The sequence below is a fragment of the Anas platyrhynchos genome, chromosome 2, assembly GCF_047663525.1.
Source record: "Anas platyrhynchos isolate ZD024472 breed Pekin duck chromosome 2, IASCAAS_PekinDuck_T2T, whole genome shotgun sequence".
Taxonomy (NCBI): domain Eukaryota; kingdom Metazoa; phylum Chordata; class Aves; order Anseriformes; family Anatidae; genus Anas; species Anas platyrhynchos.
In genome coordinates, this window is record NC_092588.1 from 115,008,733 (window position 1) to 115,035,967 (window position 27,235).

At 38.4% G+C, this 27,235-nt stretch overlaps 1 protein-coding gene across 1 annotated transcript; it reads left to right on the forward strand.

Annotated features, from left to right (window-relative positions):
• On the forward strand, positions 1–27,175 carry MRPL3 (mitochondrial ribosomal protein L3). Its single transcript, XM_027451146.3, has 10 exons — positions 1–157; positions 1,185–1,363; positions 2,414–2,505; positions 3,325–3,423; positions 7,181–7,280; positions 8,519–8,579; positions 15,674–15,782; positions 16,758–16,835; positions 17,833–17,910; positions 26,927–27,175. The coding sequence occupies exons 1-10, from the start codon at positions 90–92 to the stop codon at positions 27,074–27,076; spliced, it is 1,014 nt and encodes a 337-aa protein (XP_027306947.2). The 5' UTR covers positions 1–89; the 3' UTR covers positions 27,077–27,175.
• The last annotated feature ends 60 nt before the right edge of the window (positions 27,176–27,235 follow it).

A 27,235-nucleotide genomic window follows, 5' to 3' on the forward strand; every position in this document is an offset into this window, starting at 1 on the left:
GCAGCGCCCCGCCCCGCCCAGCGCCTCCCGCCCGCCATCTGCCTTCCGCGGCGGCCCGGAAGGGTTTGGGCTTGGGGCGGGGCGGCGGCATGGCGGGCTGGGCGCTGCTGGCCCGCCTCGGGGCCCGGCTCAGGGCGGCGGGGGCGGCCGGACTCAGGTAGCGGGGACGGGCGGCATGGGGGGGGCGGTTGGGGCAGGGGAGGGTGGGTGCGGCCCTGGGGGTCGCCGCAGCTCCGGCCGCAGATTAAATTATCGTTATCTTTGCGACTGTGCTGGTGGCTGGGGATTTTGGGGTGCTTTGGGGTTATGGCGGTGCAGCTGGGCTGCTGCAGGTGCTCAGCAGCGAGCCTGGCACGGGAGAGTTGTCCACAGGCCCTCTGTCCTGCCTCCTGCTCACAGCAGCGTGGCCAGCACTGAGGTGGCGCAGCCCCCCCGGGACCCTGTGCCAGCATCTGGCTGTCCTCAGGCTGAGCACATCTTCCTTGCCCTAAATCAAAACCTCTTTATTTGGTTTATACTTAATCTTTCATTCTTCTGCCTTCGCCTCAGTAAGCGTAGCCTGGCGCTTTCCTGTCAGTGACCTCCTTGTAGGTATTGGAAAGGTCAAGTCTGCCTTAAGCTTTCTTAGCTCCAGGCTAAACAAGCCTGGTTACCTCAGCCTCCCCTCTTAGGGCAAGTGACCCAGCACTGGGGGAGCCTGCTCCCGCCCACGACCATCTTTCTGCAGCACTACCACACCTGCTCAGTTAGAAACACCCCTGCTGTACGTGGGACCCAAAACTGGATTTACTATTGGAGATGTGGTTTGCTCAGAGAGCTAAAGACAGGGTGGTAATCGCTGTCTTTGATTTCCTGACCAGTCCATACAGACTGGCAGCTTTGCCCTTGAGCATTGTCAGCTGCACCCTCCCGTTCAGTTTTATTTACAATCACCCACTCCTAAGGTCATCGATAAAGATATTAAACAGGATAAGCCCTCACACAGCTTCTTATGAAACTCTGCGTGTAGTTGGTAGAGTGACAATGGTTGGTGGTGGTTGAATAGCTTACTACGGTAATTTCAGTCTTTGTGGCACTGTATTACATAATAATATAATCTTGTAGTATGTACGTTACAAACGTACATGTTATGAGTCACTATTTGAGCTGATCAGACGCTTGAACTTTTTCCCCTCACTGGAAAGGGGGCAGCTGGGCCCTGTAGCCAGGCATGGTAACGATACAACGTGGTGGCACGAGCATCTTTCTGAAGAGAACGTCCAGTTCCTCAAGAAGACAACTGCGGAGGAATACAAAGCACAGACGGCCAGCAAGCTCTGCCCTCTGAAGGATGAGCCATGGCCACTGAATGAGTGGAAACCAGGTAAGAAAGCCTTTCATCTGAAATAACTAAAATTGTGATGAAATTATTGTTGTTGCGTTCAGTAACACTGGGGTTCTGTCTTACATTTCCCTTTTTGCTGCTACCTCAGTCACCTTGCCCTCTGCAAGGAACAAAATGTTTGTTACAATTTCTGTCCTCATCCATGAGGAAGTTCTCATGGATTTGCAGACTGTATCACGTTGCTGTTTAATGTCAGATATCGTGCCCCTTTTAAAGAGTCAAAAGTTTAATGTTGTGTTCTAGTCCATAAGACTTTGGAATCACTGAATAGAAGTGGGATGTATTCTGCAACAGGTTTTTCTTCAGCCCAGCAATATTTACAAGAACGCTTTCAAGTTCGTGTATTTTACATTCTAGGAGGTCTTTTTGATGGATTCTTTTTTCATTTTGTTGGCATTGAGTGGCACTGGAATTGACCAGGTGCTGACTAGGACTGAATGAGTGCTAAGTTTTCACAAAGTTAAGAACTTGTTTTAAATGCTTTTTTAGAGAACTGATATATAATGTTTACTTTACTAGGAAGTGTGTTGGATTTTTCAAGCTTTGAAGTATTTATTCTTTATTTGAAGTGTTCTATTTTTCAAGCTCTGGGCTGTCAGAGGCCAGGATTGACAGGGTGCTTTTGCTGTACGGTTACAGTGTCAAAAATATGCAAAGGTTGGGATAGGAGAAAACCTACAACAGAAGACTTTAATAGTTGTTTTGGTTCTAGGATTCTGCATGGGTGTCATGATTTCACAAAAGAATGAGTCTGAAGCATTGATTGTTTTAATCTTAATGATGAACTGGTTTGCATGCTCTATCAAACAGAACTGGAACAAACAGAACTTTACTGCTAATAGGATTAAAAGCAATGAACAGGTTATTTCTAGCCCACCCGCAGCGAGTCAGAGATGTTTCCTCTCCATCCTCAGCTCCTTAGGAAAGGTCTGAGTTGATGAGACTTTGCAGGCAGTTCTGTAGGTTATGAGATAGATTCTTTCAAATATTAAGCATGGAGTTGCATCTGTCTTTCCTTCCGACCTACAGATTCCGTCAGAGTTGGTGTTGTTGCAGTGAAACTGGGAATGATGCCAATATGGACCAAGTCAGGAAAGAAACACGCTGTCACGCTACTTAAGGTGAAATAAATCATGTAGAATTTCATTCCCTTTACTGTATTCAGATCGTTAACCAGAAGTTTCAGGCAGAAGTGAAATTTATCATTTTACATAGCAGGAAATTACTTTAAAACCAGTCTTTCAGCCCTACATAGCACTCTGTGCCTATTCTGTTTATTTGCTAAACTTTCTGGAAGTGGTCTGTCTTCTACCTCGAATATTCAAGTGCTGCAGAACTGCATGTGGTATACCTTGCCCAGGGAAGATGGGAAGACAACGTAAAGTTGGGTTTTGCTCCCCAGCTTTTCTTCTTTTGTCATGTGCAGGCACTTTGGGATTAGCTTCACTCCGGTTGCCGAGCCTTTGTATGCTTGAAGCTATTTCTTTGTAGTCTCTGGCAGATGTTCACTGTGATGAAGCTCTTTTGCTGCCATGTGACAAACAGGGGCTGTGAGGACACCAGGTTTACAGGGTGAGGGAATTGGAGTCCGAAATGTAGTCTCATTGTATGCTTTGCAGCTACATGCAGCAGGGGTTTTGCACATTTTGCATGTAAAAGATAGCTATAAGAGTTCATTCAATTTCTAGGGTATTCTTGAAAATACAGTTTGCATTTTAGGAGTATTTTTTTCTAAGATAAGCCTTTAATTGATTGAGAGAAGAGCATCTGTGGTGAAAGGGTAACACACTGCCCTATCTTCACCAAATCTTTTGGGGATCTTTGTGAATACAAATGAAACAGACTGGCTTTGTTTGACTTGTCTTGACAGTACCTTACTAGGTACTCAAACTGTGCACATCTGCTTATACTTAAGTAATCACTATTCCTTTTTTCTTAAGGTGCAAGACTGTCACGTTTTAAGGTACATTTCAAAGGAAGAATCAGAAGGAAAAACAGCTAAGCTGATTGTTGGAGGAAAAAACGTATCTCCGTTTTTTGTAAGTGAACTGCTGTGGGTGTTTCTGTTAGAAAAGTTGTTTCTCTTGTGGTTACAGCACAACAGCAGCATGAACAGAGTATTTTGGAACTGATCTTTTGTCACATCCATCCTTGATTGTTTCCCTACTGCTAGTCTTGATTTTTGGTTAAGAGAAGAGCAAGAACAACTGCTTGAAGTTCTTGTCCCTTGGTTCCCCAGGAAAGCTGTGGGTTTAGAAAGTTGCTGTGATGAGCAGTGTCCTGTACTGGTAAGAGTCTGAAGGGCTTTTAGTTGTGTTCCCATGGCTGTGGAGGGGCAATGGAAGACAAACATCCTAGTGACGTGCTGTAAATTCACTCAGTTTCATAACTTGTTTAGATGACAGTGTTCTATATCTTACTCTTCCATACCATTTTATTAGATCTGGTTGTAATTCTTCCACAAGTCTCTTGAGATTGATAATTTGCATATAGTTTTACTGACGAAAAAGTTCAAGACCAATTTTCAGGAAGATGGCTTCGTGATTGTAGCTCATCAACAGTGATGTCAAAACCACTCACTTGTTTGGACACCTCAAACGCCTGATGTGGAATTCCCAGCCACCTTCAATGGCTGTGGCTGTCTAGCAGAGCTGTCACTCCTGACAAGGAAAATTGAATTATAGATCAAAGCAGGAGAAAAGCTTTCCCTCAAAGGATTGCCGTTTTTGTGATCCATTATTTCTATAAAGTATCACTTTTCATTTCTTGCAATATCCTGAGACTGACTTGTTTGATTTAAGCAAGAAAAAATAGGGCTCGTGATTATTAACCAGATTATCTCACGTTGTGATTTTGGTCTTTCAAGGACAAACATTTCCTTTTTTTTCAAACAGAAGGTTTTCCCAGAGCCTCTATATGAGTACTTGTCTGTGCTTTAGGGGAGGTGAGGGAGTTGGAGCTTTTTCATTTGGTAAATGTTGGCTTTTACGGGGTATTCTAGTGATTTCTTTTTTGAACAGGCTCATACTTTTAGGTGTCTTCCTTTCATTCAGTGCATTTATGCCATATTTTACCATCATTGCATCTGTTTTTTGTGTCATTTTGGCCCATTTCTATTTTCCAAGGGTGACATCTTTCCTGGAGAAATTACATTAGTGTTTTTTCTTTACTGTAGCCTTGGTTTAAGATGTGCAACAATCATAAGAATCTGGTAATCTTCAAGTTTTATTTTGCTCATTAGACCTCACACAATTAATCTTTTCATGAACATGATATTAGTAGAGATTATTTGATTGTCAGAGTCAAAATGTACAATGAACAAGGAGGAATAAAAACTATATATAAAAGAACTAATGATTCAAGGGCTTTTTTAGTAATTTGCACTATGTCAATGCTTCTCTTACATATAACTTTTTCCAAGTTAGCACCTGTTAATTTGGTTGAACTTAGGCTTATTTTAATAAAGAAATTGACTAAATATCCTTGGGCAAATCTATGGTGAGGACCTAGCCTAGAACAGAGCTCTGTGTTACCATCATCTCTGTATAAGCTACGTAGTTTCCAAGAAAGAATTTGGCACGCAGTTTCTGCACAATTTTACTTGCCAAGGTACCAGCAAGTGATGTGTTTTTCTGGCTTAGCTCAGGTTTGAATCCATGCTTTCCTATGTTATCAGTCTTTTTATGTATTTCATTCCTCTCTGAAGTGTCCAAATAGGAGAATTAAAAGAGAGCTGAAAGATGCTGTATTGTATTAGCATTGTAAGCAGTTTATCTTCTGTTAATTCCTCGTAGGAACACCTGTCTTCCTCTGATTCCTCACAGCTACTGATTTTTTAATGAATTCAGTCTAGTGAATCCATCAGTAATTTTACTAACAAAGAGTAGCTCATGTATTTGAGTGTCAAATTGCTTTTTTAAGAAAAAGGTATTTGCATCTTACATCAGCAATATTTTTTTTTCTTTTTAGCTCATTGTCAGCCCATTACAAGTTGACAGAGGTTTTTAATGATTTTTAATGCAAGATTATTCTCCAAAGTACTATTCTGTCAGTGCTATAACAGTTTTTGCAAAGCTGTTTTCTTTCCTTAAGTGAGAGCATATTGATCATTTTCGTATAATGAAGATATTGTTGGTCTTTTTAAAAATAAGAACATTTGAGAATTTGTTTAATATTCTCTTCAGTATTGCCTTGTAGGAAGGTTTTAGAAAAACTGCAGTGTTTTGTTAGTAGAAATACATTTCTGTGACTTTACTGCTTGAGGAAACCTTGTTGCTGAAGTAGAATGGTGGAAGGCTATCGTAGGGTCTCTTTGAGGAATAAGAGATTTTCACCGTTTGGTTTTTGTGTGCTTTTTTTCAACTGTGGTAGCTCTTTCCAGGCACTCCTGCAGAGCCCAGAGCTCCACTCAGTGTTATCCAAGGAGGCAGTTTTACGTAGCAGTGGAAATAAAGGGTGGATGTGGAGGCATTTATAGAGAGGGAAGCTGCTTTATTTTTCATCCTCACGTATGGTAATACAGTTTAGTGCAACTGTCTCACTGATACCTCAAATTTTTCCATTTTTTTGGGGAGATTTTGTATTTAATTGAAGAACTTTTATTTAAAAAAAAATGTTATTTGAAGTCTTTTGTACTGTGAAATCAAGTTAACAAATCACTTAATAAAGAAATAACCTTCAAAGACTCTGTATCCACGTTTCCTCCTCAAGTAAGCACAGATCTGTAAAGATAATAGTTGTGTGTCTAAGTCAGAGATACTACTTCTTGCTTCCTCATTCTTAAGGAAACTTCTTCTCATAACACTTTTTTTTTTACATTTTTTTTTAAACAAAAGGAAGAACAGCATGCGTATTTTCTAAATAAACTAAATATTTTAAAGGCTTTCAGATTATTTTGTCTAAAAATGCAAAGGTTTTTTTTGTTGTTGTTTGAGAGAGAATTTCACAGAACAGTTGAGAAGTGAACCTCGGAGATGTGACTACCCAAGTGTGACAGTATTGTCAGATGCTTAAATTGCCTTCTAGAAGTCATTTGAAGAAAAATCAGCTGCATCACTTTTTCCTGCAGCCTCAGTTTTCCTGCACTTCTGTTTCTATTGGCGGGATTTTCTTAGTGGTCAGCTGTGCTGTGAATTGTCTCGTTTAAAATAGCTGAGAACAGGTTTTTTTAAGTGTTTTTAACATTGTGAGGGTTGTGAGTTTCCTAAACAAGGGCTCTTCTTTTTCAACAACTCTTTGGCACTGAGTGTGCTTGCTGTATCTTAAAAACACATGAATTGTAAACTTGTTCTTTATCCTTTTTCCCTTTTTGTCCATTGAAGCTAGATTCTCTTCTGTAGAAGTTTCTGCAAGACTGGGCTTTATTGGTCTGGTTTTGTTAAATGGAACAAATATTATTCATGGTGCTGTGGAACTGTCATTAGCAGCTTTGAAAAGGGAAAAATGCTTTTAAATGATTATGAAACTTTTTTTTCAAGAGTTAAACTAATGAAAAACACATATTTTATGTACATTCTAAATGACTGCTTGCTTTCTTGTGATCTTGGAAATCTTCATCTCTCTTGTCTATATGATGTAATTAGGGTAATTACTTGACAGAAAATAAAATGCAGACCTGGGAATTTTAAATTAATTTTATAGAGAGTTAAGATGCTACTCTAGAGATAAAAATGTAGTATGCTGTGTCTGAGTGATGTTGACAGTCTGTAAAATCACTTTCTGTGCTATGCTGATCACAGAGTATTATTTTAAAATAACTTTTTTATGCTTTTTTTTTATGGCTATGCTTTGTTACAGAAATCAGAGGCAGCAATGGAAATTTTTAAAGAAGCTGGAGTACCACGGAAGCAGAAAGTTACAGCATTTAACGTAACAGATGATGCCATAATTAAACCAGGTAGTCTTTTTGATTTACTGAACATTATATGCATAGTTAATGCCTGCTGCTTCTTCTAGATCTAAACCAAGTAAAGTTGATTTCATTCTTGTTTTGCCCTGAACTTGCTGGATTCTTATTTTCTTGTCACTGAACACAAATAAGCTTTAAATGTGGCTGCCTGTTGTCATATATGATGCTTTTTTTCTGGCAGTTTGCAAAGTAAAACACGTAACAAATGTCCTCGCTGAAAATCAGTATCAGAAGTTAAGAGACTTAATTAAAAAGTTCTTTGTTTTTAGGTGTTAGTAGCTTTTGTATATAGGCTGCTTTTATTTTTTACTTTCTGACAGTTACTGTCAATATTTTGACATGAGTTATATATGGTAGGAGATTCTAACGTCTTGCATCTTCGTTTGATATTAGAGAAGGCTCCTGCAAGAGGTTTTAAGACAGTGTGGTAACTGATAAAAATAAAGTCTGATGTGTGGAAGGAGCATGGGCTAATTAATTGAAGCAAAAACTTGAGATGTAGCAGAATTGCAAATTTTCAACAAATAGGTATATGCTGAAAACAATAAAAGAGCATATATTTTGTCCATAGCATGCTTCATGTACCTCGTACTATATCAGTTGCTTGCTGCTAACAGGCACATTACCCCAGGTTTGTATTGATCATACAAACAACATTAAATAATATGAGGAATTTATGCTTGAGACGTGACTCAGATGAGTGATGTCCCTGATGTATGGCAGCATTACTTCTACTAAAAAGTAGTGTCTAGGTAATTCCCTGTGCTTGTAGGTCTATCTTCTGTCTTTAGTTTGGAAACACTGTCTTAACAAAGAGGAAGCATTGTACAACTTTTTTTCATTTAAAAAAAAATTCACTTTGTGAGGTTCTATACAGGGGGAGCATGGTTCTGTTTTCTTGCCTAGTTTGTTTATTGTGAGTGCCTTAAGTAATAAAGTATTTTGGGCTTTGTTTCTTTCAGTGTCTGGATCGTTTCTAAGTAGAGCCCAAACTTTTTTCCAGCGCATTTCAAATTGGGCTAGTAACTGAGCAACGTGACTAAGTTGCAATTTCAGAGTCTAGTTTAGTCATTGAGATCTATAAAAAAGAACAAATAACATTTGTATAAAAAACAAAAGTTGCTTTCCTTCCTGTGACTGCAGTCTACTCTGGATGGTAATGACTGGAGAGTGATTTGAGGATTTTTGGCACTTATTTATATGTGATCTGTCCTCTTCTTTTGCAGGTACTCCGTTGTATGCCGCTCACTTCCGCCCAGGGCAGTTTGTGGATGTTACTGCAAAAACGTAGGTTCCCAGCATTTTAATGCATAGTGCTTCTCTTTCAGATAGACTAGTTGACTTGTCTTTTTTTTGAGAAGAGCTTTATGAGTATCAAAAGCTGAAACACAGCTGCAAGGGCAGGGGCAGAATCTAGAAATCTGCTCATTGGATCAAAAATAACAGATTTCTGTTCTTCGAGGCTCTTTAATTCCAACACTGTTTGTAAACAAACTGTGTTAGGGCTGTGGTTGTCTGTTGCGCACACGTGATTATTGTTGGAGCACTTGATATACAGCTTGAGAAAGAGGTGCTCAAGCTAAGCACAGGTCAGGAAGTCTATAATGTGCCTGTGGTATGTGGAAGCAAGGAATAAATGCTGTAGGGCCTCAGCTCTCAGAAAAACTGTTTAATTTTGACTTGAGGAAGAGATGAATCATCATGACAGCAGAACAAAAAAAAAATAATAGAGAATACATTTAGCAGGACAACAGGACTGTCAAATTCCTGTATTGTCTTCTCTCGTGTTCCAGCTCATCTCGTTTGCCAGCAACTGCTGATATCTTTCACTTTACCGTGGGAGGAATGATTTCCTCTCGGACTACTGCGAATGCCAGATTAGGGCTCAAGTGGTAGAGGGTGTCAAAAGAGGAGCTGGCATCCTGCCACGGAGACTCGTCATGCCTTGTTTGTTACGTGCATGATTTCCACTGCCCAAGAGAGTTGAGAACTCCTATCTCCGTCTTTTAGTGAAGTGTAGTTTGGTTGCCTTGTGCTACCAAGATAATGTTCTCCATTTGACGTTTAATTTTTTGTGTAATGGAGATAATACCAAAATGGCTTTGTTGAAATGCCATCCGTTGTAATTGCCTCATGTGTCACAGTTACAAATGTCTGATGTTATTCACAGGGCCCTGCATGTAGGGGGAAATGCACCACAGCGGTACAGCAGAATAGTCAGCTCTAACATAGCTCCACCTGAAAACACTTATAAATGCATCTTATTTGGAACAGGAGGTCAAGGACTGGAATTAGTGTTTTTCTATGTTGAATGTGCTTATGTAAGACTTCAACCTGGTGCATTATTCATTCAACTTCTAAATTGTGTTTAATGAACAGCCTATGAGAGACAGCAGCTTGTCTGTAAAGCTAAGTACCGCATAATCAGGAGTACAGGCATTTCATGCAGAGAGAGTGTCACACTTTGTTAATGCAGAAGATCCCTGTTCTTGTAGAAGTATTTCCAAGTACCAGGAAAGTTTCTTGGCAATTGAAGAGATACTGGTAAGCAGCCGTAGGGTATCGATTTGTATCTTGCGATGTGTATTTGAAGTAGTAGCAAGCTGAGAACAGTCTGGGTTCCTGGCCATCTTTGGTGAATCCATCCCATCTTTTAAGTCAGTATTTTTGGTCTGTATGGACGATCCCAGTTTGGAAATTACCTATTTGTTTGTACCACTGATTTTCGTAGTATATTGCATGTAATCCTGATGTACAGGTGCCTAGTATAAAAGGAGAAGAAAAAACTCTTAAACAAAAGGGACTTAGGATTTTCTTCATCATATTTTTTCCTGTTAATATAATCCCCTAATCATCCCAGTCTTTCTAGATCTGATTTTATTTTTAAACCCTTTTCTGCGCTTTATTCTCATTCTGGTTTCTGCTTTTTTTTTTTTTTCCTTAACTACCAATTTTTTGGAACACTGCATTTATCAATACATTACCTTAATTCTTGGGCAATAATTAAATTATTTGTGTGCACTCCAGTTTTTCTGTGGATCTTTTAATTTATTCCATGCAATTTTGTGCAGTGTTGCTTAATCCCATACTTGGTGGAGTTTTGTTTTTAATTATTTTTCAAAGTACCATATACATCATTCTTTGTTACTGTACATGTAAAAAATACAGCTTTCACGATGTCACAAAAACATCCAAGAAATGCTTGGGGTAAACAAGTTACCTAGGAGCGATTACAGCATTGGTGTATAGCATTTGGGTTGCACTTTGGGAAAGAGATGAGAATATACTTCATGTTAAACTTATGTTCTGAACCACACTGAAAAGGAGCCAGCTTCCACCTGCTGAAGAAAGAGGGAACCTGTGGAGGTTTGGTCTGCAGGCTGATATTAGCCTTTGTGTATTACTTCTTAGAGTTGTATTGAAGCCATGGGGACATCTTGAAAAGCAACATAAGAGTATTACGCTGAGTCATAGCAGGGAGCAACTTCCATTTTCCTGATTTAAACTGTTACGGACTTAAAAGCCAATAATTCCTAAAATGTTCTATCGCTGCTAGTAAAGTTTCTAGAAATATTTTTACGTGAATGAGTTCTTCAAATTTTTAAGATCATCAGGAAACTTGTTTTATCAGAGAAAACAACAAAGTCTGCAATGCTGGAAATCATATAAATAATAAAGACTTGGTTAGTATCTTGATTAGACTTGGATATTAAAATGTCAGGTGGTTTTTTGTTTGTTTTTCTTAGGACCATCGGCTTTTAAACTTTCATTGGAAATGCATTTGCCTGTCTTTTGAAATATTTTGATTCATTTATTCCTGTGAAGAAAAACACACAGAAAGAAGAAGGGTCAATTAGAGATGTGTACAGTTTGCTTTTATTTGAAGTTGCTTATTTTGTTCAGCACAATATGCGTGGCTTTTACAACACTGACAGTAGACAGTGTGTCTGCAAGCTGCCGGTTTTGTTTAGTGCTGATTTTTTCCTTAATACTCATTTTCAGCAATTTAAAAGTCCAGTCCTTAAATTTCATAACTATTTTTAATTATAAGACTCGCCCTTTGTTTTCAGAGGTATGTTTCAAATATATGTGAAAGTTTAGGCAGCCAAAATGTGAGGATGGGAGGAGGTGGGACTGTGCTTTGCATGGCAGCCTGAATGCTGGATGGAGCTTGAGTTGTAGTTGACTACATCTCAAAAGAAAGTTGACTTTCTGCCACTTCGTGGCCTTTTTCACGAACATTTCAGGAAACCAATGAAGTGTCAGAAATGTTGTCTCTCCAAAGAAAAAGCCAATGGTAGTTGTCTTTGAAATGTGCAAGTGGTAATTCTGTTGTGCTGAGTGGCTTCTTTGAGCTTTGCTAGGCTAACAGACTGATCTGAGTCTGAAAGTACACTTTACAGTTGTCTGAAATTATTTGGCTAAGTAGTTGGGATATTTTTCCTCTACAGTATCTAAGTGGTCGTCCTTTAAATGAGTTAAATTTGAAAAGTTAATAGCAAACTGAAGTGTGGTTTAATTACAGTGCTTTATTTCAGTAGTTCTCTAAACGATGGTTGGCTCATTAGCTACTGGCATTTTGCTTCTGTCAAACCTAGAAATTGAGGTTCTGTACAAAATTGTGTGGTTGCATTGAACAGCTGCTTTCCAGCAGGTGAGACCAGAACTACTGTGTCTAATTAAACTCTTAATTCCTCAGAATGATTATTTTCATTTCATTTAATGCTTCTGTTAGTTTCGCATATGCTTGATTGTTGCCTGTAGTTCCTTTATGGGACCCAGGTAATCATGCTTCGATGGAGCTAAGTAAAGTAAGTGACTAAATTCCATGTATTACAGAAAAGTGGTGTTACGTCTATACATATCTGGTCTGCTAAAGATAGACCTGATGCGTGCTTGTTCAGATATTGTGTTTAATGTTGCTGTGGTTAGGACAAAATTGGAGTCCTTGATTCAAGCCAAGACAGCAGGTAGTAGATGTCTTATCAAGAAATCTCAACGGTATAAGTAGGATGAAAATGTTATACTTTAATGTAGGCTCTTGGTAGCCATCTCTCAGATACTGCACATGTGACTTGATTCTTTCAGACTAGAGTCTAGACACTAATTCTGTTTAATGGTTCTGGATTGAGGTCCTACTGTGACGAACCATAATGTTTTGAAAATATCTGAATTCATCAGAGCTATGCCTATTAAAAGGTTTTAGAGTTGTACCTTTTCTTATGTATGTTTGAGTTTGTTCTAAATTAGAATTGTATCATGTTTATTTTTAAAGATTCCATAAAATTTAGTATAGGGGGATGTCAGCATTTCTGACCTTAATGGGAGAAATCACTTTTGATGTACTCTTAAATAACATGGTAATGTAGATCAAAAAAAAAGTAACTCCAGGAGAGATGCATGTTGGTATCTTTTATGCGTAATTTGGCTAATGTGAAATTACATGAAATAGTACATATATAGTATGTTAAAAATTGTGCATAAATATGTAGTAACTATGTGTTCTAATCTTTTGATTTTTGGCTAGATTAATGTTAAGAAAAGTCACAAGACTTTTTAAGTAATTGAAGATGCAGCATTCTTATGTGGGATATATTCTTACAAGCATTCGTTGTTGGCAGAGTTATGAAAGTTTAATATAAATGTAAACTTGTTATAAACCTGCTTTTTTTCCATACTATTTGTTGAACAGCATGCATCTCAAGTTTGCTTCCAAATGCAAAATAAACTTCATACAGTTGGAAAAATAGAGAAATCCATTACCTATATGAGAGCAGATCCATCACGTCAAGAAGGACCTAGGTTGGAAGTTTCTTCTTCTAGAGTGTTAGAGGTCTATTGGCTGAGCTAGTAAATGCCTAAATGAACAGTCCTTCTTTTAAGTTTGATCTAAAGAGATGCCAGTAGTTCCTTTATTTTAATTTTTTATATTTGATTTGCATGTGTTTTTTACTCTGGCTCTGGCTTCCTTTCAGATAAAGGATGAGACTAGGAGGAAACATATACTATCTGTATAATTGTTCTTCATCTTGACATGTGCCTAATGAACACCATATGTAGTTTATTCTTTCTTTAAAAAAAAAAATTAAAATCAAAAACTCAAGAAGAAACTACAGCCTTGTTTCATTCTGATTATAAATTATTTAACTGAATTTATATAATTTATAAATCTTTCTTTTAAATCATGGTGTTGATTGAGAATTGTGTTGGATGGGAAACTAATGTTGAATGGAAAACTAATAAAGAATCATAAGATAAAGTGTATTTGTAATTCAGAGACCTTCGTTCAGTTCTTCACCCAGGAAAAATGAAACTATTCTAAAAAAGTATTGAATAAATATGATGAAAGGGTGTTAGTAAAGCTTTAAACTGTATGTTATATTCTAGTTTCACAGTTGAGATCTTTCTTGACCTTTGCCACAATATTTCAGATACTGGAGACAGTTTTTGTATTCCAGATTAACCAGAAATGTTGAAAGAAATCTGTTCTTCAGCATGCTCTTTTTTCAGTCAGTCCATACTTACTATATATTTCCTAAGCCTTCGGTATTATAAACTCTGAATCCTTGTTCACATTAAAATGTGTATGTAACTGGAAAAGACCAAAAAATAGTTGAGCATTTTCTATTGCATAAATCATTAACCACTAGTAACTCTTATCATTCAATATAATCACTCCTTTTTGAAGACAGAGCGTTTGATGAGGTAAATATTTTCTCAAAATGCACCTCTTACAAGTATTAACCATTTCTAGCAACACTGTTTATTTATATTTTATTGAAAAGTACAGTTTATGGGACTAACAGTTGTTGAAGTCTAAGAACGAACCACCTGAATGACGTATGGAGGTGATTCATGATGTCAGGGGTTTTGCTTAATTGAAGCTGACAGGAGTGTTTTCTCTTGAAATGGTAGCTTTAGTTGGTTGTCTGGTTTTCTGTGAATTGCAAGTACATTTCTGCAGCTGAAGAATTAATCATGCCCCCAGTCTGCTCTCTGATAACTGCACAGCTGCTGTTATGTGACCCACTCGTGGTTTGGTTTTAGAGAGTTTGCTGATTCCATCTTCCAGCTAGAGATGCCAGGAGTAATCCACTTGGAAAAGGTAGCCAACATAGGTAGCTTTAAAGAAGTAGCAGTGGTTTTGCAGAGCAGATGCAAGTTTTCCTATGGCTCCAGTTTCTGTTCTGTATTTCCAAAGTTATTAACATCTACAGATGGCTGAAGGATTGAAAAAGGAAGTAAAAATGAGCCACTCAGAGCATGAATGGAAGCAAACTTTTCCAACCTTCAATGCTCAAGCTATTGCTTGCTGGCTTGCTTTTTTTTTTTTTTTTTTTTTCTCTCCAACTGTTGCTGCTTGCCCTGTGTACAGGCTTTTAAAATAAGCTGATACGTGTGTCCCTGATTTGGGGAGCCCTGCTCCTCCCTCCCATAGATACCCTCAGGTCCCTGTTACATCTCTCTAGTTTTTAGTGGCATTACTTTTGTGATCAGGGAGTAGGTAAGATGTTGCCCATATGTCCAGCATGGAGTATGCGTGCTCGTTCCCAGTTTTATTTTCCTGTGTCTAGTGCTGGAACTAATAGGACTGTGGCATTGCAAAGGGCATTAGCAGGGAAAGGGTTTCTGTAAATTGGATCATCTCATTACATTAATTAATCAGTGCAGTCACAAACACTGTGGACAGACTTCTCCTTTTGGAAAATGACAAAGCGGGTTTAAACACGCACTGTAATCTACTTTTCTCATGCAACGATGAGCCAGTTTTTCCTATTGAGCCTTTCCTTGCAATAAATTGAACTCCAGAGCCAGTAATGATATTTGCTTGAAATATTAAGGCAGTGAAGATGCATTTAGTTTGTCTTAGAGCTTATTTGTCAGATGGATCCAGATCAAATGTGTTAACTGCTTTTATTACACACACAATTGTGTTCAAGAGACAAACCTACTGTAGTTTGGAAAATAAATGTTCCTTGGCTTATTTTGATGATAGTCTAAGCAGCCATCCCTTCCCTCTCTCGGTGCTTACTGCCTTTCATTAAGTTTTGGTATGTGTTGTTGTACACTTACTTTTCTCTTTTTGCTTGATACTAGTTCAAGTTTCATCATAGTACTATGTACCGAGTACCATCACAGCAAGGAACATTTGATATCAGGCTTTTTGCATATTTGACTCCCTTCTAGTGCTTTTTATTCTCTAAAGCAACATTAAAATATTGTTCTAAAATACGTTTGTGGTATAAAATACAGATATTTTAAAAATATTTTCAGGAACTTTGCTAAAAGTAAAAAGTTGATGAGCCTGACTGAAGTTGTTTATTGCTAGAACCTTTATTTTAAGGCTGACTAACCTAGGTTTATTTCTGTCTTCTTTTTAGGATTGGTAAAGGATTTCAAGGTGTTATGAAAAGGTGGGGATTTAAAGGCCAGCCTGCAAGCCACGGCCAAACTAAAACTCACAGACGCCCTGGAGCAATATCTACCAATGTGAGGATTCTTATTTCTTCTCACTTTCTGGTGTAAATATTTGTCTGTGTCTTTAGAACTAATTACTAAAAATGAATTACTTCACAACAGCAAGCTGTTACCATCTACTCTGTGGTAGGAGAGAATCCCAAATGTTTTAAAGGAGGTTCAGAAACCTGTATAGTAAACAATCCAGATAGCTGTTCTTGTGTGTCTTAAGATATGAATATTTATTGTTGGTAAGTAAGTAATCAGATGTTTTAACTGAGCAAATTGTGGTATCGTACTATAGCGGAGAGAAATAGTCTTAAAGCTTCAAAGAGAGTTCTAAAAATCTTTTACCACTGCATTTATACATTGGAAAGGATTTACGCTTTATACTGCAGATATTGTGCTAGTCTTTGAAGAAGTAGGTGGTTGTACTGTGGAACCACAGTTTGTTTTATCACCTTTCCTGGTTTGTGTAGCTGCTTAATGAACTATTTCATCCCCAAAATAGCTTCTTGGATACTTAGCATTTTTAAGCAGAGTATGGAATATTTTAAAGTTTCAAACTATAAACAATATTGCTTTAAAAGTTCTTTGGGACACGTGCTTCAAAACTTTGTCCCTATAAAGCTTGCATAACATATAGACTGAATGAGGACTTTTTTTTAAACTAGCTTCACTATGCAGAATGAAAACCGAGTCACAGTACTGAACCTGATTTGTCTGATATTTTCCAGTTTAGTGTTGACCACTAAAAAAAAAAAAAAAAGCTATAATCCCTTTGTTACAGTACTGTTACTTATAGTGATTTTTATGATTGAGGTCAACAGTTTAAGATAACAAATAGAGTAATACCTAGCATCCATCAGGTAAGAATTTACATTTAAAATGCTAATCAATACTAGATGTTTTCAACATTATAAATACCAGCATATTTTCTTGCTGCTACACTCATGTTTGAAAGTACTGCTTGAAGTTACATAATTTTGGGGCCTGTTTTTTATCTAGAAAGCTGCAAAAGTTTACCGTGGAAAGAAAATGCCTGGGAAAATGGGTAATGTCTACAGGACATCTTATGGGTTAAAGGTAGGTACCGACATATTAGAATGTGTATAAGGTGGTTGCATTGCCAAGCAATGGACTAAGCCGTACATCACTGTTGTGGGGTACTGTCTGTCATTTGTTAGAGGTATGCAAGTTGGAAAGACGAGCAGCAAATATGTGCTCCTGTCTTGTGGCTTACAAAGAAGGTATCTAAACTCTCTTTGTGTATATACAGTCCTGGGGATTGGGATTTCAGGTGGCACTTGCACATCTCGTGTGTTTTTCACTGTTTACCTAGACTTCTGCTTTGCAGTAGGAAAAGCATTGGGCCTCTGGCATCCTATAATGCATGTTTTTATGTCTGTTCAGGTGTTCAAACCCAGATCAAGTCTAAGTTGTCTGAAGTCATCCTTACTTTATTGTGGCCTTTCACTTTCCTGTGTGAAAAGGGGACTATAGTTTCTGTCTAGATTGATGTGTGCATACCTGCAGGAGTTCTTGGGCTATTACACCCACTGTCTCTGCAGGCAACCTCCGTAGTTTGCACAAAAGCATATTAGCCTCTAGGTTGTGAAAAAGTGTGCTGCTGCTCTCTAACCAGAACTAATGTTTCGTAACAAGAAAATGTGCATGTTCAGCTGAGCGCCTCATAGAATTAAGAAATTAACAAATGGTTTCAATAATATTTGCACAAACATATTTGTCTTAATTTGTCACATACGTATCCTACAACAGCTCTTGCTGTTAGAGGGGAAAAGAGAGTTAGGAATTTCAGCTGGTGTTATGCTGAGCAAAGGGCTGCCTTAATCTGCCTGACCATGAGCCTTTTAAAACTGTTCAATGTACTCCTGCAGTAGAAAGCTATGCACTCAAAATAGCGTGTAACCAAATTTTGTGGCACATCTAGGTCTCTGCAGAACATTGTTCTTCTTCAGAATGCCTCCTCCATTTAATCAGTTCGGGCTTTGCTTGGCTACTCTTTGTGAAGCTGAGAATAGTCTGTAAAATGAGCTCATTAATATTTTTTTTTGGCTCCTAGGTATGGAGGATCAACACAAAACATGACATTATCTATGTAAATGGCTCTGTTCCAGGTCACACGAATTGTCTGGTGAAGGTATGTTTGATAGTTTCAACTTACCTAGTATTAGTGACTGCTAAGCTTTTTACAGCTCTCTTAAAACAGGAAAAACGTTGGTGGAATGCAGTCTTCGTTTATTTAGGGTTCAATCTTGTACTATAGAATTAAAGCAAGTAGGATCAAGTCTGTAGACGTGATTAATAGGAGCCGTGGTTTACTGCTTCTTCTAAATAATTTGTTCATAGCTTTGCTCTGGTGCTGTGCATCCATGTAGCATTTGATAAGCCAGCAGTCACTGGATCCTTATGGAAAGTGCCTCAGGGCTAGGTCCATCCCCTTTTAACCCGAGTCCATAGGGTGTTGGTGAGATCTGGGCTGTATTCATGAACAGAATACAGAAATACACAGCAAGCACTGCTTTAAAAATTATCCAAGGCATTCACATACACAGTGGCAGTTACCTTTCTAAGAAGTAATCGAGAAGACAGCTGGAGTTCACAATAATGATATGAGTTCCCTTTGCAATCAGTATAAATGTATCAGTGTCATCTTCTGTGACATTTTACAAAATTAATTGCTAATTGCGAATTTTATGGAGATTGTTTCAGGATTGTCTATGAAAAGCTGGAACAGTGAGAAGTAGTATACCCATCAAAGTAAGAAAAATAGCGCTAAGGATTTTTTTTCAAAATAGATTTTTCCTCTAATTAAGTATATTCTACACATCTGCAAACATTCTTTGGAATTTGTTTCCTTTCTGACTTAACAGATTACAGGGCACCAAACATCTTTAGTATCTCTGATTGTAAAGATTGTCAGATGTATAGATATATGTATAGCGTGTTGTTTAAAATCCTCAGAAACATTGTAGGGATTTAAATGGTCCAACTCAGAAAGTTCTGGTGTTTTGAACAAGCTTATTATGTTCTTGGCATATTTTGCTATGAGCAGTCTTTTCTATGTATTTTCTAGCTGTGGAGCACAAGTCCACAGTTACTGGGCAGTAAGTAAAGCAGAGCTGTTTTTAGAAGAGGTGATGTCTTACAGAAAAATGAAGCTTCTTTTTATGTTTCTCTCATTGGAAATAAGTCCTTTTTTTCTCAGCGAGGTGTCTCTAACTTGATTTGACTGTCATGTCCACTCCAAGCCTGGAGAATACATCACACATTTCTTTCTCAAGATTTGAAAGTTAAAATGAGTTAAATGTCCAGGAGAAGAAGTTTTCAGGGTAATTTTTATGCAGAATTCCTGGGCATGACGTCAGTGATATAGAATTAAGACCGGTTTGATTGGCTTTTCGTCTGTATATCAGACTGAATGAACTTGTCTTTGACTGTGTTCAAAGTATCTTTCCTAATCCTGTGACGTGAAACTGGTAGGTAGCTGTATGTTAGTCCGAGGTTTAATTACGAGTCTGTTGTTGGATAATACTTAACTCGTGTGTATACAAGCAATATAATGTGGCTGAAAAAATGAATAGCATTTGATGCCCTGTCCTTTTTGCTTGATCTTAATGGTACTCTTAAGCAAGAACAAACTTGTTAAGAGGAGACTGCTGGGCTGAGCCATCTGAGCATATCCAGTAAACAACTGTTGACATCTGTAATATGAAGAGGATAATAGGCTTTGATTGTCATGGTGGTCTGCTGCATTACCATTTAAGTGCTTGCCATTTCTAGTGGCGACTTCAGTTTGCTCCCCATAGATGATGATTGGAGCTTTATCCTAATATCAGAAGAAAAAATGCCTTCACTGCCTTCTTTTTGTCAATGCTCTTTTTTTGCTCATTATTAACTAAGTGACACAAGGCACTGTTCTGTCCTCTTTGCTAAGTCTTTTGTTTGATGTGTACAATCTGTGTTAATTGTATTTGCAAGTTACCTTTTTGAAAACGTTTCAAGGCACAGCTGGATTTTTAAATTGATAACTACCTTTGTATGCTTTGTGGCATACACGTTTCAGAGTTGCAGCTAATTCCATTATTAGAAATGAGGATTGAGGATCCATGGGAAGAATTATAGGGATTTCATCCCTTAGATCTGCCTGATTAACGTAACATAATATTTGGAAGAACTTCTAGCCAAAGTGCTACAAACTCAAATTTTCATGGGTTTTTAGTTTTAAATAACCCTGTAGTTAAATTTTAAGTTTTTTAGAAATTGCCTCCACTCACATATTTGGTGATAGGAGGGAGTATGTTGTTAGCAACAGGGTATTCAAAATCCGTGAGCTGGTGAATCCATTCTGTGTTTTTTATTGTCCTTCATAAGACACATGAATTAATGGAGTGGCTTTACCCTGCTGGCAGCTGAACTCCACCACAACCGCTCTTTCGCTCCCCTTCTTCAAAGGGGAGAAAATACGATGGAAAGGGCTCAGGGGTTGAGATAAGGACAGGGAGATCACTCACCAGTTATCATCACAGGCAAAACAGAGACTCAGCATAAGAAGTTTGATTTATTGCCTACCACCAGCAGGTTAGAGCAGTGAGAAACTAATACCAAACTGAAAAGGCCTTCCCCCAGTCCACCCTCATCCACCTCCACACCCTCAGCAGCACAGGAGATTGGGGAATGGGGGCTGTGGTCCGTCCATGGTGCTTCATCTCTGCTGCTCCCTCACGGTCCCTCTGCCCCTGCTCCTTGTGGGGTCCCTCCCATGGGATGCCATCCTTCCTGAACTGAGCCTGTGGGGACTGCCCACAGGCAGCAGCTCTTCAAGCACCGCTCCCACACGGCTCCGTCCCATGGGGTCCATCCATCCATCCCCCAGGAGCAAACTGCTCCAGCACGGGTGCCCCACGGGTGGGGGCAGCTCCCCCCAGACCCCTGCTCCTGCGTGGGCTCATCTCCACAGGCTGCAGCTCCGGCCCGGGGCCTGCTCCTGCGGGGGCTCTCCATGGGCTGCAGCCTCCTCCAGGCCACATCCACCTGCACCACCGGGGGCTCCTCCACCCATGGGGGGGCTGCAGCGTGGAGATCTGCTCCATGTGGGACCCATGGGCTGCAGGGGGACAGCCTGCTCTGATCTGATGTGGGGCGGCTGCTGGGCTCTGCTCACAGAGGCCACCCTGCAGCCCCCCTGCTACCAAGCCCTTGCCATGTAAACCCAAGACAATTACACATATTCATTAAAAAATATAAGGGAAGATTTTTTAATATATCTCTGAAGAGAAAAATTTAATTAAAAAAGCATATACCGCAATACGGTACAACGTGTGTTCTCTAATTTCTTGGAGGAAAAAAAAAATCTTCATTTAATCTTGCTGCAGTCATCTGTGGTATTTTTAGCTTGTTTTGAGCCTTCCTTCCATGGTGTTTTCTTGTTTACGTACAGACTTTGACTTTCTATACATTGATATATGGCTGTTTGTATCTGTAGCTGAGGAGGGAAATTACGGGATATTAGCTTCCATTATTACTGTTTGTTCCACTAAATACCTGCCTGAAACTGGGTAGGAGTAATGTCTAGGGGCTGTGGGACCATCTGTCTTTGAGCTCGAGAAGTGGAATACCACATAATACTCCTCTCTGTGCGTGCCTCTAAGAGGAAGGCATTTTTTGTTCAGTAACTGTTCTTTGTTGCCTGGTAACCATTAAAAGCACAGCGCACCTTAAAGCGTGTGTTTATTTTATGTTATGTATTTTTGGAAACTTCGTGCATCAGCACTGTATCCAGACGGAGATAAAGCACTAAGATTTTTCAAGTTTCATCTTCCCTGTAGAAGGTGCAGAAGACTAGGATTGATGGACTCCTGGCTTAATTAGGAATCAGGTTCGGTTTGATGTTGCATGCTGAACCACGCAGTTAAATAACTGACACAAGTAATATTTCTAGCCAACTGGAAAATTAATCAAAAAGGCTGCTTTAGCATGGATTTCTGCCTCAGTGGCAAGGTCTAATAAAATTAAGAAAATTTAGGAGTATGCTAGAATGTACGGAACTCTGCTGTAAGCGTAGCATCACAGTGAACATTTGTCAATTGGGTTACGCTGTTGAGATCACCTACCTCTTGTGATACCAATTACCCTTGGTGTATCCTCTTAGATTACAGGGTTTAGACCTACTGTGGTGCTCATCGTCTAGGAGAAAAAAGCTAATGTTTTTTTGTTTTTTTTGTTTTTCCTTTGGAACCTTATGATGATTGATTTGTCTCCCCAGTAGATTATCAAAAAGTTCTCCCTTCAGTTATCATTCCATGGAGAAGCATAAGACTAATCCCTTTTTTTAAAGGGATGCTTTATAATGGAGTTGATATTGTAGTATGGCATAATACAGGATGCTATTGTTCAGACTTGATAATGTTTTATACATGTCCTATTTTTAAGACACCTGATATGCAATCTTGATTACCAAGCTGCCTTTTTGCAAGCTAGAATTAAACTTGAAGCAAACCATTGCTACAGTGTCATACTGTGCTTGAGCTAAGAAACTTAACTTCTCAGTCTTCCACTACTGCTTCTTTCTCCTTTTTTTTTTGAGAAGTCTGTAGTACTTCACATCCTACTTATCTCACTGGCCAATATTGCTGTCTGTGTTTTTAGCTGCTGACACCTGTGCTAGGTGTGCTGTGCTCAAACTGAGAATGTGTAGGAGTAGTATGACACCTTGACTTTTTTTGTGTTCCATATCCTGGACCTTGATAGAGTGGTGTGAGGGTTTTTTTGTTTGTTTGTTTGTTTTTAAACAAAACAAGACTGGTCAGAAATGGCTATAATTCTTGAAGTAAATGTTCTGCCTAACTTCAAAAAATAGCATAGAAACTGAGCTGGGTAATGTATGACACTTGAGATTATTTCTAAAATTGAGTGTATTGAAACACATTTTTCTGTCTAGCAAACAGTTTGCATTCTTGGCTGTGGTTGCTAACACAGCCCGAAGCCCTGTTAAACAGCAAATGTGAATTGTGACTTCAGCGTTAAGTTTTGATGCCTGTTTAAGACCATATTATTTTGTGTTGATAGATTTCTGAATTTGTATATACTACCTATTTTTGCTGTTAATATATAGGACACGCATACATGCAGTTTATTAAGTATCAGCAAAATTATTTGACTGTTTTAAATATCTAGTGACAAAATCATGACCAGGTCCAATTTCAACTTTCTCATATGATTTTTTCATTTACAAAACTCCACAGAGAATATACTATAGTGTATTTATACTACTATGTATAATGTCTGTCTATAGGACAGAGTACTGCAATATATAGAAATATTAACAGTAGTTAAGCAAGCCAAGTGGCAATGTTACATTGAGTTATACAGTGAATGCTTATATGGATCATAACAGCTAGCTGGGTGCTCAGCCCAGTTCCTTCTCTGAGTGAGAGCTAAGTTCACTGGATTTTAATAACACAGAGCATTAAAACTTACACACATGTCATAGTGTTCCTCTGTTTTTTGTTTTTTGTTTTTTGTTTTTTTTTTCCTTTGAGAATTGTCATGAAGAGAGTTGAAAGGGATCAGTGCTATCAGTTGTGAACATCTTGGATTTATATTGCCAGAAAACCTGCAGAAGACCACTTAAAATCTTATACATGACCTCATTAAACTTTTGAGTTGTAGACTGTTTTCTCTTAGCGACTAAACACGGTTATGAGAGAAGTTTGTATGTTAATTATTTCTACATAATTACACAACTGTTAGAGACTACAGCCTTATTGTAAAAGGTTACCAAAGCAATTGTTTTTACAGCAGTTTCAGTTTAGAATGTAAAATATATTTTGTGAACTTTGGGAAGGAAGGAAGTGAAATGTTACTTGATACAGCTTTGGATTCTTTGCTCTAAAGCATAGTTTTGCAGCTGTGGGATTTTGACTCTGAGGAGTAAGGTGAAAGACATCCAGTGGCATTTTTCCCTTTATTAGGGATGCTCTCAGAAGATCACTGTGAGAACAGGAAGAGCTGTGCCGGGTCATGCACAGTACAATGCTAATGCAAACAAATGTAACCGTGGCAGTGTACTGCCTAGCTTCCTTACAATGCTGCAAAGTTGTGCAGCAGAGATAATAAATACAGAAAACTTTTGGTGTGTTGCATCCTTCCTAAATAAAAAGGCAATCCGTTAATTCTCTTGAGAATGCAGAGAAATTGTATCATGTTTTAAGTTGCTAATTGTAGTTTTCAGATGTAAAGTGAAATTGAATTACTCTTTTGATTGGAATAATTGTACCTGTCTAACAACTTTGGGAACTTTGAATGAACGTGCCTCTTTCTGCCTTCTATCTGGTATCGATGCTTCAGGACCAGAACTTCACTTGCACTTGAAAGCTTTGCACGTAGAAGAAGACAGAAAAAGAGCTAGGGTTTTCACTAGTCAGAAAACATACCGTATCAGTTACAGTGATCAAAAGAAAGAGCATATCAGAAGAAAATAATTTTAACACTCGCCAGGGCTCATGCTTTTGGGATCTGCCAAGCTTCTGAGGAGTTTAAAAGGGGCAAAATGAAATATTACTGTACAGTGGCCTGCTGAAAAGGTCCCTTAGGAGTCTTGAAGCTTCTTTAAGAGCATTTCTTATTGCACAAAATGCACCATCTGCAACAGCGTTAAAGTTGAACAGAAATCTTACGTTTACTTAGATAAACTAATGCAGGAGAAAGATTAGAGTCTTGTGTTGCCTTCAGTTAAGAACAGATGTCACACTCAGATGTCCTAGGATATGAAATATCTGCTTTAAGAAAATAAAAGGAAGAAAAAAAAAAGGGGAGGGGGGAAGGAAACAAACATTTAAGTTCCTTTCACTTTCCAGGTGTCCAAAACAACCTGTATTGTAGAACCACAGAATGGTTTACGTTGGAAGGGACCTTAAAGATCACCTCATTCCAGCTTTCTGCCATGGGCAGGGACACCTCCCACCAGACCAGGTTGCTCAAAGCCCCATCCAGCCTGGCCTTGAGCACCTCCAGGGATGGGGCATCCACAGCTTCTCTGGACAGCCTGTGCCAGTGCCTCACCACCCTCACAGTAAAGAATTTCTTTCAAATATCTAATCTAAATCCACCCTCCTTTAATTTAAAGGAGAGGCCCTTTAAAAAGAGGCCCTCCCCAAATATGTATTACTACATATTTATTTCAAAATGAGAATAAACCAAAGTAACAAAAAACAAATAAGAAAAACACTCTAGTAAGATGCATATGAAATAAATAAGATATCAGAAATAAAGCAATTTATTTTCATCTTCCTAATATATTGTGGCTAGTGAAGAGACCATGGATATTTTCACTATTTTTCAGAAGAGAGGTAGCAAAGAAGGCTTATGCTGTATCACGGGATGAAGGGAGTAAGAGAAAAAAGAAGGGAAATAATGGGTAACTGGTGAGGTTACTAAAACATGTTTATCTAGTAAAAGAAATAACAGCAGTCTATTGAAAGGGAAATGTGACTTCTCAGCCTCAGCAGTTCAGATGGCATGGTTGGAGCTGTTTGATTTTGTTTTCCATGAGCTCACTATTGCTGGAGCTGTTGCAGCAAAGGTCTTTGGACCAGTGCCTCAGCCTGGTTTATTCCACGTAGATACGTAGCATGAAGTGCTGTCTGCTCTGGGCACGGGTGATTCAATAGTTAAGCATGGCAATTGACAAGTGAGCAGGTGTCTGGTGGAAGAGGAATGATCTACTCAAAAAGCTAAGTAGCCATCCTAACCAGTACGATGTGTTGAGCTTTTCTCTCCCTCATTCTTAGCAGAAGGCTTTCTTTTGTTTAATAAACCTTCATTTAGAAAGCTGTTGGAACTTCTTTGGATAAAATAAATAGCAGTTTTTAAAAGCTCCAGTTCAAGTCATTTATTGTGCATTTCATCCGCAGGAATCCTCATGGACTTCTGCAAAGGCTCAAGTAATAACAGATATGAATCTGGTAAAATCAGGGCTGTCAGAAGAGAACTGTCAGCAGGCATAAGATTGTTTTATTTAATTTCTGCTGTAAATCACAGTTGTCTTATGTGAGGCTTTTTCCAAACAAGTAGGAACAAGCTTCCAGTTCTTAAGAAGCTCTTAAGAAGACAACAAAAAAAAAGGGGGGGGGAGAGGTAAGGGGAAACACAAATTATCTTCACTACACTAAAATTTTCCCTAATCTAGTTGTACTTTTTTTAATCCAATTGGGTATGGTGGCTGAAAGGGATTATTACAGCTCCAGGAGGAAGATCGTATGTAACAATATAAAAATGAAGAACCTTATTTTAAATGAAATTTCATTATTTGAAAATTTGTAGCTCTTTTTTTTCTTCTTCAGAGATACCACCTCTCTATCTCCCACCGCAGACAAACTGCTTTTTGCTGATAACTCTAGCTACTAATTTTCTTCAAAGATTGGAGTTTCAAGGGTTAGATCTTAAATCTTTTCACCATGTAGAGAGGTCAGTAAAGGAAAGTTATTTCTGTATGGCACTACAGTTATTGGAAATCAACTTTTCTTAAAGGCTCATATTCCACAAACCTGGGTATTGATTCCTAGGTGAAGAAGTCTACATACTTAACTCTGTAGTCACTGATTAGCCCTGCAGTAGCCAGAGGGACCCCATACAGCTCATATGTGTATCTTCATAGGATTGGTTGCCAGAATTAGTTTGTATCGTAAATACATGTCTTGGTTGTTGAAGAGGTGATTACACTGCATAATATAACCTGATATGTCATGTAGGAAAGTAATGTGGGATATAAACACAGTTAAAACAAGCCCTGCTCGCATACATTTATGTTAATAACATTTTACAATATTGAGCAATGAATTCCTAAGAGTAGATTTCCATTCTGTCAGTATGGTACAAGTGATAAATTCTCCTTGAGCGTTTTTGTTTGCAGTGGTTATTTTTGTTGTTGTTATTTTGTTTTTAACTCCTCAATGACTTTGGTACAAAAAATATTAAATTCAATAGTTGGGGTTGATACTAAAGTAACTGGTGATTATACAGGATACACAAGTATGATGCAAATGCTGATGTTTTTTCTTATACATGCAAGGTAATTTCTTTGATTTTTAGTGCATTGCTGTCTGAAGGTTCTCTGTAAGATTTATTAATCATCCTTTTCCTCCCTTGCTTTCTAGGTCAAAGATACAAAATTGCCTAATTACAAAGACTGCAATAAAAACCCTCCATTTCCCACATTCTTTGCTGATGGAGATGAAAAACTACCCGAAGACTTGTACGATGAGGAAGTTTTCCAGTTCACAGATCCATCTGTCACATATGCATAATGTTCTTGACATCTTTGAAAAATGTACAGTTTTGTTATTTTCATGAATTTTGCAATGCTATATAAGAATAAACCTATGACTTGCAATCTGGCCAACTGACGTGAACGCTTCAGATATCACTGTTTCGGTCGGGTAATAAGACCTAACACTATCAATTGC